General features: G+C 46.2%; 1 protein-coding gene across 6 annotated transcripts in view; it reads left to right on the forward strand.

Moving 5' to 3' along the window:
- The window catches only part of ADGRD2 (adhesion G protein-coupled receptor D2), a 374,363-nt gene that overhangs the window by 117,068 nt on the left and 243,797 nt on the right, over positions 1 to 13,498 (forward strand). For all 6 annotated transcript variants that reach the window (XM_088471096.1, XM_088471093.1, XM_088471092.1 and 3 more), the window contains exons 13-16: positions 4,985 to 5,099; positions 7,563 to 7,621; positions 9,778 to 9,904; positions 13,252 to 13,355. In XM_088471096.1, the coding sequence (XP_088327222.1) occupies positions 4,985 to 5,099; positions 7,563 to 7,621; positions 9,778 to 9,904; positions 13,252 to 13,355 (405 nt within the window). The remainder of the gene's footprint in view (positions 1 to 4,984; positions 5,100 to 7,562; positions 7,622 to 9,777; positions 9,905 to 13,251; positions 13,356 to 13,498) is intronic.

The raw sequence follows: 13,498 nt of genomic DNA on the forward strand, positions 1-13,498 counted from the left end.
TTTTGGCCATGAAAAAAACCGCTAATACTCTAGGGCAGAGGTTCCCAAACGCGGTCCTCAAGGCTCCCCAACAGTTCAGGTTTTAGAGAGATCCATGGTTTAGCACAGGTGACATAATTAGTACCTCAGTCAATTTGATTTAACCACCTGTGCTCAATCATGGATATCTCTAAAACCTGAACTGTTGGGGAGCCTTGAGGACTTAGTTTGGGAACTTCTGCTATAGGGTGCTGTGAGTCAAGAAAGTTTGGCAACCACTGGTCTAAGTGACATTACCATGCAGATTGTTCACTCTGTGTAATATACACTATGAACACTGGGGGGCACTATGACTCCACATGTTATACAAAACTGGCCTATTTACAGATTAGATATGCGATCTCAGCCATGTTTTATCTTAAAAGTGTTATATGTTGTGCTGTGAGCAGATCAATTCTACAACAATGCAGGAGGAAATACATCCAGGTTAACAACCTCTAAATACTTTTTCGTGTTATGAAAAAAAAAAATTCTTTCTACAAACTGAATGAAATAAGGTCACAGTAAGAGCTGTTATTGATCCATAAATCAATAGTGTACTTCAGCTACCTGTTGTTTTTCTTTATACCATTTTCTGAATATGAAAAGTGCTGTATCATGTATCATGCCATTTATAGAGCATGCTGCCAGTAAGGTCAGCAATTATTTTTATAGCAGTATAGCTGCACTGTGGCACAGAGGTTAGCAATGCAGTCTCACAACTCTGGGGTCATAGGTTCGATTCCAAACAGTGCACTTTTTGTCTGGAGCAAGGTCGAAACAGGTCTTTTTGCCCCCTAAAACCGTGAAGTCGTGACATCACGCTGAGGGGGAAGGCAGACGGCTCTAAGGAATAAGAACACTGCCGCACTCTGGGCAGCTCGTCAGCAGGGGCGCCGAGAGAGGGGTGGAGAGGGTACTAATTACCCAAGCCCATGTTTGTTGGAAAGGCCCGGTGTGGGCCCGGCTCTGAAGCCGCCCCCCCTCCCTCATACCTGTCAGCAGCCCAGCACACGGTGCTGTGTGCTGGGCTTCAGTGGGAGTCCAGGGAGACTGCTGGCAGTGCTGAGCAGCAGTCTTCTCTCCTCTGCCTGTGGGGGGTAGCAGGCACACTGATTGTGCCCCCTCCTGGATTTGCACCGGATTGAGGGGCAGGGTCCCTTGGATGCTTCGGGAGGCACTGCAGCAGTGCTACTTACAGCAGGTTGCCATGTATGTGTGGTAGGGAATATTGATTATAAGCTACAGGAACTGATGTCAATGATCAAATCTCTATAATTTGAAGGTGCTGTATTAAAAAGATTTGCCCAATCGCTCTGTGGAGCCCAGAATACCAGCTACCAGCCTGTGCAGAATTGCTTGATTCTGGCATTTACAAACACTAAAAATATTAATGTAGCCAAATGAACATGCACACCAGCGTACAGGGCCATAACTAGGGCAGTACGAGTAGCGCCACAGCCCAGAGCGCCAGGGTGCCTGGAGTGGCACTCTGCAGCTTGCAAATCCACCCAACAGTAACCATGCACATCCTTAGAATATGTTGGAAGCTTAGCTTTTTGGACTTAGTGGCAGCCTCGGTCCCTCTTCCTAATGTCATGACAGCACAAGCCCCTCCACATGCTCCTTATGTGCCTGCAGATACTGTACCTCCACATATCGCTTCCCTTTTATGCCACCAGACAACTCCACATGCCCCTTTTATGCTGTCAGACCCCACTGCATGTTCCTTTATGCCATCAGCTCCTCCTCATGCTCCTTATATGCCAGCAAATGCCTTAACATATCTCTTATATCAGACCCATCCATATGCCCTTTTTATGCCCTCAGACCCCTCCATATGCCCATATATATGTTATCATACCCATCCACATGCACCTTATATGCCATCAATTCCCTCCATGTGTCCATATGTACCTTATATGGCATCAGACCCATCCTCATGTCCTTTATATGCCATGTGTCCCCTTCTCATGACTCTTATATGCCATCATTCCACCCCCACATGCACCTTAAATACCATAAGATATCCTACAAATATATGCCATTATACCCTCACATGCCCTTTTTTTGCTATAATACTCCTCCATATGCCCATATAATGTCATCAAACTTCTCCACATGCACCGTATATGCCATATGACACCTATGCATGACTATTAAATGCCATCAGGTAGCCCACATATTCCCTTATATATCAGAGAGGTAGTACAACGCACTTTTCTCCTCTGGCTTTCACTAGAATGCAGTGACTGTGACCTCCTCGCGTTGTGCAGAGGAAGCGCTCACATCATGTGCCCACAGGTCACCAGAGCAAGTGGAATTGGTTAAGGTGACCAGGTGGCAGCGGCTGTTCAGCATGACACTTACAACTATTCCACTTGTTTAGCAATTTCTATCACTGGCCTGCATACGCAACTGAGAGCAAATATGGACCATCCAGAGCCTCACACATCTCAGATGCAACTCCACATGTGGCTGTAACTGGGCGCTCACATGTAGGATAAGCATGCTGTAAGCATGCAGACGGAATTGTGGGCTACTCAGTGTTGTGCGTAGGCAGAGATTTGTCTGATTTCAGAGCTTGCACAAGGGACAGGGCTGGTACAAGTTGGCACTGATAGTGATGACAGATACATTTATGAGGTGATGTATGGGGGTGGTACAGAGGCACAGATCTGGCTAACTGATTACAGCAACATATTGGCATTAATTTCTCATCACGTAATGCGGCCAATCTGAATCAGAGCCATTGTGCTTTCTTTACTTGTTCCTGTTTCTCACATGATAACTGGCGTCTCTTCACAGGAAGCCTGTCCTCGCTAATATATACTCCTAAATTGGGATGTAGTCAGGACACTGGTGGCCGCTATCCCGGCCGCCGAAATCCCGACACTGGAAGCCTGACAAGGGACTAAAGATAGCCGTCAAAATCCTGACGCCTATAATTAGCCCCACAACGAAATGCCAACACCCGGCATACCGAACGAAGGTTAGCCGGGTGTCTTAGGTTCTAGCCACAGTGGGGAAGATTAACTTTAGGAACCCCCAGGGGGACTTAGGGTTAGGCACCACCCGAGTGGGTTAGGTTAGGGTGTGGGAAGGGGAGGAAAGCTTTAGGCACCAACCGGGGATGGTTAGGGTTAGGCACTAAGGGGGGAGAATAGGGTTAGGCACCACTAAGGGAGGGTTACGGTAGGGTGAGGGGAGGGTTAGGGTACATAGGGCCGTAGCTAGGATAGTGCGGCCGGTGCCATCGCACAGGGCACTACAGGTCAGGGGGCGTTGATTGGGCCTGTCAAATTTCTGTTTATTATCATTCTCACTTGTAGCTTCCTCTTATTTCATCCCCAGCATCTCCTGGCCTCTCCTATCTCTTCCCTGGTCCTTCCCCATGAGGCCATTCCCCTTTTTTGGGTGCATCATGTCCCTTTGAAAAATGAGGGGGGCGCCAATGCTCTTTCTGGCACAGGGCACCAAAAAGTCTAGTTACGGCTCTGAGGGTACTTACCACACCCAGTCAGGATTTCGAACCATCGGTATTTGAACCGAATAGCTGCCGGCATTACATAGCGATTCCCCTAAATGACCATTAATATATTTGCAAAGTAAGTATCATGGGACACAGCCTAAACGATGAGATTAGATTGTTTTTCCAGGATGACTTTACTTGCTCATAGTAAGTTGCCATAATTCTGTCATATACTTTACACCATCCCTAGTCACTGGATAAATAAATTGCTTGATTGCAGCAATATGAAGCACTATACACAATACAAATGTTTATTTTATCTCTTTTACCTGTATATAAAGTATATATCATTGGACAACAAATTTAATTTGAATGGAATTGAAGCATTCCTGTAAACATGAAATTAGTTTGGTGTTATTGCCTTCTGGCACTTAAATTGCCCCATTATCTGCATGTTCCTAGGTATTTGTGCGCCTGGCATTCCTCCTACCCACCAATGTTCAGGCGGCAATATTGCCTATTGGAACTCAAGCTATTCTATATAGAGAGCTCAAGAAAATCTGCATCATAAAAATGTGTTACAAAGATTAGATACAGTAAGCGGGTGATTACAGGCCATTCAGCTCAGCTGATGATCAGTGCTATGGCCTGCGGATTGGGCGAACCAGTGCGATTTTGACGCTATAGCCGATAGGTTTAAAGAGGTAATTAGTTTTAAGGAAAAACCAACCTGTTGCCTGTAGATTGCAGGCTATTACATTTGGGCCTATGAAGTAGATGTACTAAGACCGAGATGTACTAAAGGAAAAATGCGGTAAAAACCCAGTTTTCGGGGTTTTTACCGAATTTCCATATGTACTAAGGCCCGGCCGCACTTTTATTGGTGCAGAGGGTAATGCCAGAAAAACCTGGCGTTACCCTATAGAAGCCTATGGGCTTCTTACCGCACTCTGCTCCCAACGATTCGCCGCCACCCTGCCGTTGCCCTGTGCTAGCCCCCACTCACCTGCTGTCCATGGTTGCCAGCCCGCGCTGCTCCTGGTACCTCCGCCACCACCTCCTCCTAATCTTCTTCCGGGTGCAGGGAGGAAGAGGAGCCCGGGGCTTCCTGCACATGTGACCAGCAGGAAGCTCCCGGGGCTCGGAGGGGGCGGTGTCCCAAGGAGACCCCATCACCCGGCGTGGGCTGCTTCGCAAAGGGCAGCTCTTATCGCAAGAGCTGCCCTTTGCGATACTAATCGCATATGTTAGTACATATGTGTTCAGTAAGGTTGCGGTGACTGGCGGACTGGTCACTGAAACCTTAGTACATCCCGGCCTAAGACTAGAAAAGAGATAAGGTGCCAACCGATCAGCTCCTGTAATTTTTCAAAGACAGCCTGTAAAAATGACAGATAAAAGCTGAACGTTCTCTCTATCCACTTTATTTCCAAGTTTTGATAACTCTCCCTCTGTGCATTTATTTATCAGATCTATATCATTTTTGTCTTGTAGTAGGTACGTGGGCACCTACCTGGGATCAGCTGTTATATCTTCTACCTTATTAGGTGGGGAGAAAGAAATCAGCACATCTGTGCAATATAATCTGTGGCACAAAAATGCTATACAAGTGAGTATTAATGCACAGGTTATAACATAGCACAAATGTGTTGTACATGCCATGCGTTCTTTAAACAAGTTGGTCGCTAACCCTTTTGCTGTATGAATTGGTACCTAAAGGAAGGCCAGTACTATATAACATGGGTGAAGCAGTAGCAAGACAACAGGGGTTAGGATTTTTATGCGTCACTTTTATTAAAGGCAAAACAATTCTCCAATTTTGACAAATCGCAGCTCATTAAATAAACCCTGGTAGCCGTCTAAACCAGGGATGGGCAATAAACAGCCCTCCAGTTGCTGTGGAACTACATATCCCAGCATGCCCTGCCACAGTTTTGCTGTCAGGGCATGCTAAAACTGTGGCAAGGCATGCTGGGATCTGTAGTTGCCTACCCCTGCTCTAAACACGTACTGGTTTATTTCTTTTCTTTTCTTCAAATTGACGTAAAATATTAGTTTAATGTAAAACAAACACAGTACCCAGCGTACAATTTGCTACACTACATATCCCTCCACCCATCCACTTTTATCGTTCTTCTGGATTCTATACTACCTTACACAAACATTATCTTCTCTATAGTTCATTGATGCTTTAACTATTCAATGTATTTGCCACCTTAGTCCTGCTGCCACAGCCTGTTTTATTATGATGTAGGAACTTTCTTTGTCTCCTAACTATGGGGGTCATTCAGACCCACTCACGAGCGGCAGTACGCTCGCAAGTGGGTCGATGGTCCCCACTGCGCATGCGCACGACGGAGGGAGCTCCGTCCTGCACATGCGCGAGACCCGACGAGCGAAGGACTTTCCTTCGCTCGGAGTGTCTCATCAAAGGGGGCGTGCTGTCGATGGTGACTGACAGCACGCCCCCTTTGGTGGGCGTGCCGAGGGCGTGCCTGCCAGACGGAGGCGTTCCCAAGGGAACGCTTACCGTCTGAAGCCGGCCCCACTGACATCACTAGTGATGTCAGTGGGAGTGATTTTGGCTCTGATAGAGCCAAAATCACTCCTGGCCTTGCGGTTGAGAAACCCAACCGCAGGCTTTTACTCGCAGTTCCGATGGTCGCGATGGTCAAGACCATCGCGACCATCATTTTGCACGCTCGTATATGCTGTGGGTGGTGACCCACAGCTATACGAGCGTCCAGGAGGACGCTCCATATTAATGGAGGTGGGCCCTGATTCAGAGCGAGCGCTCCGGTCAGAGCGTCCGGCTCTGAATCAGGGTCTATATATTCTGAAACGTTGTTTGTGAACAATTTTTCCTTGCGAATGCAATAGCGATTAAACATGCAGTTCAACTGCGATAGTATGCTAATTCATTGTATCGCTATGCCTCCGCAGCACTGCATAAGGACGCCCAGTTTATTTTACACACATCTGTAATGTTTAGCAAGACTGCGAAACCATCGGGACAATCGAGTACCATCACAGCCTCGCGCACAAGCTCTGACTTTACTCAGAAATTGCTAACTTCAGCGCACGCTATGTTTCCTCAGGCTGCATAGGGCATCGCAGTGGATAATTTATGCACGCCCCTGCAACAACGTTGAAAAGAACTGGCATGCCTGCGTTCAGTCTACCCCCCCCCCACCCCGTCACCACTTCCTGCCAATCACTCTGCGATGGGTCTGCGTAGTCACTGCGATCGCAGTCCCAATCGCAATGGTGAGTTCGCGCACGCGTGCTGCAATCCATACAATCCATACGCATGCACAGTATGCAACAATCAGCCGATTGTGGGGGTCATTCAGACCCGTTCGCGAGCAAAGGACGCTCGCAAACGGGTCGATGTTGCCCCACTGCGCATGCGCACGACGGAGGGAGCTCCGTCGTGCGCATGCGCGAGACCCGGATAGCGATTGTCTCTCCGTCGCTCCGTGTCTCGCACCAAAGGGGGCGTGCTGTCGATGTTGATTGACAGCACGCCCCCTTTGGTGGGCGTGCCGGGGGCGTGACTGCCAGACGGAGGCGTTCCCATGGGAACGCCTACCGTCTGAGTCTGGCCCCACTGACATCAGTAATGATGTCAGTGGGAGTGATTTTGGCTCTGATAGAGCCAAAATCACTCCCGGGCTTGCGGAAGCGAGACCCTACCGCAGGGTCTCTTCGCAAGCCCGATGGTTGCGATGGTCTTTGACCATCGCGACCATCTTTTTGGCCGCTCGCATAAGCTGTGGGTGGTCACCCACAGCTATGCGAGCGGCCAGGAGGCCGCTCCAAATGTAGCTGGGACGGCCCTGATTCAGAGCGTTCTGCTCTGAATCAGGCCCTGTGTGTGTACAGTATTAGCAACTGCGTTCCTTGCTGAATCAAACCCATTGTCCTCAGCAGATTTCACAAAAATTTGTATTTTGTTTCTTTAAATAGCTTGTGTAATGCGGGATTTCATGGTTTTATTATATGATGGCAACAGTTTGGTATTTGAATGTCAGTATTAAGGTAACTAATTCCTCTCTATGTTGCTTGGCAGCATGAATCAGACAAGCTCGAACACATTCCAGTCTGTGTCTTTTGGGATCTCAGCATCAGGTGAGTGAAATACTACTTACTGAAGCTTCAGTTGTTACTGTCAGGGCACTTTGGACCTCATTCAGAGTCGATCGCTTGCTGCAAGCGATCGCTCTGAATGAGGGCGGCCACTTACTTTTTTAAGTGCCGCCTTCTGGTCAATCGCTAGGCTGTGGGTTACCACCCTCAGCTCTAGCGACCGACCAGGGTGATGGTCGCGATGGTAATCACCATCGCGACCATCGGGGCTTACGACCAGACCCTAAGGTTGGGCTCTCGTAAGCCCCAGGGAACTTCCTGCTCTGTTTGAGTAGGAAGTTCCCCACTGACATCATCAATGATGTCAGTGGGGCCGCCCACAAACGGCAAGCCCCTGGCCCGCCCAGCAAACGGGGCCAGCTGTCACTCAACATCGACAGCTCGCCCCGTCTGCTACGAGACCCCTAGCAATGGAGCGCCCGTCGCTAGCCGGGTCTCGCGCATGCACACGACAGAGCCGGCTCCGTCGTGCGCATGCTCTGTGGGGACCATCGACCCGGTTGCGAGTGCATCGGCGCTTGTGACAGAGTCTGAATGAGACCCTTTGTTATTAATGTGTTATCATTTTAATTATAACTATCATTTTTATATTTTAATTGATGGTTTATGCATTCATACAAATATGGGTTGTGCAAAAGGCACCTGTCAGGATTCAGCCTGGGATCGGCCGTTACTCACCGTGGCGCCTGGCTTCCCTTGACTAGCCACGAGGTCAGACGCCAGGTGCGGCTGAGTATTATCCCCAGGGCCCTGTTGACTTCCACACAATTCTCCATATCGGAGTTCCCACGGCGGCGGTCCATATTGTCTGTCTCACCTGACGGACCCTCCACCAATGGTACCCAGGCCATCTCTCAGCTGACTCTCTCGTCCAATGGACAGCTACCTAAGGGTATAAAGATGGACTCCAGGAAACAGGAAGTTGCCTAAACAACTTCTCTTCTCCAATAGCTGCTAGTTTTGGATCGCTGTTCCAGGTTCCACGCTGTTGTTTCCTCAGTGCACCCCACCAGTCTCTCTGATATTCTCCATTGTTATTCAGCATCAGTCACTAATGATATTCTTCAGTGATATTTAACATCAGTCACTCAGTGATATTCAACATCAGTCAATACCGATATTCTCCAGTGATTTTCAGCATCAGTCACTATCGATATTCAACATCAGTCACTATCGATATTCTCCAGTGATATTCAACATTGGTCACTACCGATATACTCCAGTGATACTCATCATGGGGTACTATCGATATACCCTAATGATAATATCCAACCACTCCGTTGTCTTCCTTACCTACCTGTCAGTTGCCAATTCCTGGGTCCCTGTCCAGGGGGCCGCTACCTGATCTTCGGGCGCAGATAAACCCGCAGCCCATTTGGAGGGGTCACTGGTGAAAACACCAATGAGTTAGTCTCCGTGCCTCTGGTCAGGTCTTGTCAACACCCAAAATTAGCCGATGAGGAAATCGTATTTGCTTCCTCCTCGTCTACTGCTGCCTCCCCACCTAGTCACCCCGACTCCCAGTCCTCTAACTGGAAACCTCAAGGGCCAGGTTATGACTTCACCCCTTTAACTATACTGGGAGCTTACAATCTAAACATGTTCATTTGTGCCTCAAAGGAATAGGGCCGCTGTCAGTGGGTGTCTGAGTAGGCCGAGAATCCATTGTGGCTTCCAAGCCTGCATATGACTCCAAGGGGTCTAGTTACTAAGCAGTGTTAGGAGACAGAATGAAAAGTGATAAGTCTGTGATAAGGTGCCAGCCAATCAGCTCCCAACTGTCATTTTTCAAACACAGCCTGTGAGATGACAGTTGGGAGCTGATTGGCTGGCACCTTATCACAGACTTATCACTTTTCACTCTGTCTCCTAACACTGCTTAGTAACTAGACCCCCAAGTGTGCATATTCTTCATCATACTTGCCTACTCCCCCAGAACAGCAGCTCCCGAAAATCGGATGGCACCCGGAAATGTGGTCAAATCTCCCTGTGTGTACATTTTTTAACACATGCATGTCCAACTCCACCTGAGCCCCTTTGTTTTCAAAATTATTCTATATATATAGTATTGCATAATTTTTGGAATGAATTCAAAGCCCTTCTGCATTCTATAAATAATACTGTACTGTATTTTCTAGGCCAGAAAATGGAGGCAGCTGGTCTACTGCCGGATGTTACATGAAGAATGCCCTCAATGATGCAACCGTTTGTTTCTGTAATCACACCACCACTTTTGCTGTCCTATTGCAAGTTTATGATGTCCAGGTAATGAAGGTTACGCTGAGTAAAAATATACTGAATTCATAAATAGGATATCATTTAAAAAAAAAATAATTGACAGCATAAAAATATGTAGGCATACATTATTCTCCCCAGAACAGCAAATTGATTTTTATTAAAGGGCAACAATGGCAAAACTATTTGTATCTAAACATTGTAATATTGCCCAAATGGTGCATCATTGTAAACGGACGAATGCTCCCGCAGTCAAGGTCTGAAAATATTGTATTTTTGGAGCTTGACGAATTTCTTTCCCCATACTAGTATATGGGGGCAGCGGGCCACATTGGGAAAGAAGGGTAAGCAGCTTTACCTTTTTGATGAAAGGCCAGAAAACGTAATTACTACAAAAGCAGGTGAAAATGCAAATTTTCACCTGCTTTTGTAGAAATTAAGTAATAATGAATAGACTGAGAGTTATCAATGGCAGCTTGCATGTAATCAAATCCTGCACTCGAAATACATAGCAGTGCAGCGGTACTCTCCCCTTCACTTTGTGCCTTAATTATCCCCACTCCTCGGTAGGGATGTGTGCCGACCCCCGTGTTTTGGTTTTGGATCTGTATCTTTTTCGTGTTTTGGATCTGGATTTGGTTTTGCTAAAACTGCCCTTGCGTGTTTTGGTTTTGGGGCTGTATTTTTTTTCAAAAATGTATCAAATCTGATAAAATCACATCATTTGGGCATTTGTTTTGTTCCTACAGTATTATTAACCTTAATAACATTTATTTCCACTTGTTTCCAGTCAATTTTGACCACCTCACAGGTCTCAGTATTGTTTTCATCTGGTTTAGGCCCAAAATTTGCACCAAGCTAGCTGGCTGACTAAGCTAAGCGGCAGCAGTGGGCGGCACAAACATGTGGCAGTTCAACTTCCAATATGGCACATAAGAAAACATATGTTTTCATTAAGCAAGAGGCCTGAGGAAGATGGAGTATGTATGTAGTGGAAGGCAGGGAAATGAAGGGTTGATTGGTAGTAAATTTTATAAAAAAAAATTTTCTCGAAGCAAATTTGTGACGGAGGAGGGAAGAGATTTACAAAAAATATTTAAATCATTCACACCAGTCCTTGCCCAAGAAGAATCCTTGAGTGCTATGCCTGCTGTTGCTGGGAGTGGATTTTCATCCCAGAAGGGGACCAGGAAGACTACTAGTAGTACTTTAAAAAACAATTGACTGTTAAACAATCCTTTGCAAGGGGGAGCAAGTATGACAGCAGTCACCCAGTTGCACCAAATCCCATCTAGATTCCACTTCACTAGAAAAGCAATTTCCAACCTAGATTCCACTTCACTAGAAAAGCAATTCCCAACCTGGCAGCAGTCCCTTGATGAACAACACAGCACCCATTTATGGACAACAAAGCACCCCTGTGGCATGCGGATGGACCACCTGCAGAGTCACAAATACGTGGATGATAAACTGCGGTCTGGCCAGCAGTGTCACCAGACAATAATAGTGTAGCTACTAGCTGCAGTAGCACACACACAAAAAAAGCAAAACAGATCTTTTTTTTTGTGGAATGATTTTATTTAACTTAAATTTTTTTAACACTGGAGAAGAGCACCCCTGGATTGACAGAACACCCCTTTATGTTCTGTAGCCCTAGCCCCTTGATGGACAGATCAACACAGCAGCACCCCTTTATGTACTGCAGGCCCAGCCCCTGTATGGACAACACAGCAGCACCCCTTTATGTACTGCATCCCCAGCCAGACAACACTGCACCTCTGAACAACAGCAGCACAGACCTCCAGCCCGACAACACTGCACCCTTGAACAACAGCAGCACAGACCCCCAGCCCAACAACACTGCACCCTTGAACAACAGCAACACAGACAGATCACGTCTGTTCTGCACGCTCTCTAAAGCCGGAGTGAAAACAGCAATGATCACCGGGACCTTTATAGAATTCAAAACTCGCGAGAATCCGACAGCCTTGTTTTAGTCTTGGATCTGACTCTGAATTGCAAAGTTCGGGTGGGTCTGCGTCTCGGGAAACCGGACTTGCTCATCTCTACTCCTCAGGGGAACTGAGAACAGAGCATTTAAATGAGTTTTACATGTACCATATAAAATACACCACACAGCAGAGGTTTCCAAACGCGGTCCTCAGGGCTCCCCAACAAACTGACTACAGGTGCGTACACACGGTGCGATATCTATGAACGATATGAATGATAACTCGTTCATATTGCTCATTTTTATGCAGCAAACGACCAACGAACGCCCAATGATGCGCGTTCCCGCATGGACGATAACGATATCTATGGTCGTCCGTACATGCAGGCCAACTTGGACGATTTCATCACGATTTGCATGTTCAGAGATGTGGCAGGATGACTTCACTGAAAGATATCTATCATAGATATCTGTCAGTGTGTACACCCAATATAGTTTGTCCTGCACTACAGAAAGTTCAAGGGAAATTGTTCAGCGATATCGTTGGTTGTGCAGATCGTACCGTGTGTACCCAGCTTAAGGTACTAATTAAGTCACCTATGCTCAGTCATGGATTTCTCTAAAACCTGAACTGTTGGGGAGCCTTGAGGACCGCGTTTGGGAACCTCTGCCCTACAGTGTTTGTCTCTGTAAATGGGGCTAGGATGCAGCCCATGGCACTAGGCAGCTACCTTATTACAGAGTGGATGGATTTATGCTGTACATGTATGTTTTTATAATAAATAAATTGTCAAAAATACATACAATATATAAAAGTATATAGCTTGGTGCTTCAGAACTATAATTCCAAAGAATATTATCTGTAATTGGTAGAGACCCCGGTAAACGTTAGTGGTGTAGTATTTTAAAAGCACATATTTTAATATACAAAGCTAAATACATACAATATTCTGAATAGAACTTGTCATGATTGGTTTGAGAATGATCCAGCAGAACAGGCATTCAATTTCAGAGACTTGGATAAATGGAGACGATAGCTGCTCCCTAGCCGGTGTCTGATGTCACCTCTGTTCAGTTTAGGGAAGTCATATCTTTGTGTATTGTACTGTATGTCTCTGTACCTTGTTCCTTTATTCTGTGAATAAAATGTATACCCAAAAGCAACAATTGATCTATCAACCTCTTGCAAGCAATGTATTGTTAGAAAGAATGGAATATCAATCTACCATGACAAATATATAAAAATATATATCCATATAGTAAGGCTAGTTGTATTGTTAAAGAAACTGCTGTTCTATTCTCCAATGCACATATTGTACTTTTACTGAACAATGCATTGGCGTGATCTGAGAAGAGTTGTGGATTGTTTACAGTTAGGTTTTTCTGAAGCCTCGGACGTGCTGTTAAACATTTTATTTCTGTGCAGAGAACTATGGAAGAAGAGTGGATGCTGAGAACCTTGACGTTTATCGGCTGTGGAGTATCACTGTGCGCCCTCGTTGTCACTTTTATTCTCTTCCTCGTTGTTGGGTAAGTACTCACTTTGTTGCAGCTCTAATAATATTGTGATCATTGTACCAGTACATCAGACTTGTACAATGTTATGTGACAAAACAAAAGGAACTAAAGCACAATGGTGGCTCTAATAAGGATGATGTGTACGGAGGCTGCCG

This window comes from Taudactylus pleione, unplaced genomic scaffold (genome assembly GCF_031769625.1).
Source record: "Taudactylus pleione unplaced genomic scaffold, aTauple2 ptg000110l, whole genome shotgun sequence".
In the NCBI taxonomy this organism is placed as follows: Eukaryota; Metazoa; Chordata; class Amphibia; order Anura; family Myobatrachidae; genus Taudactylus; species Taudactylus pleione.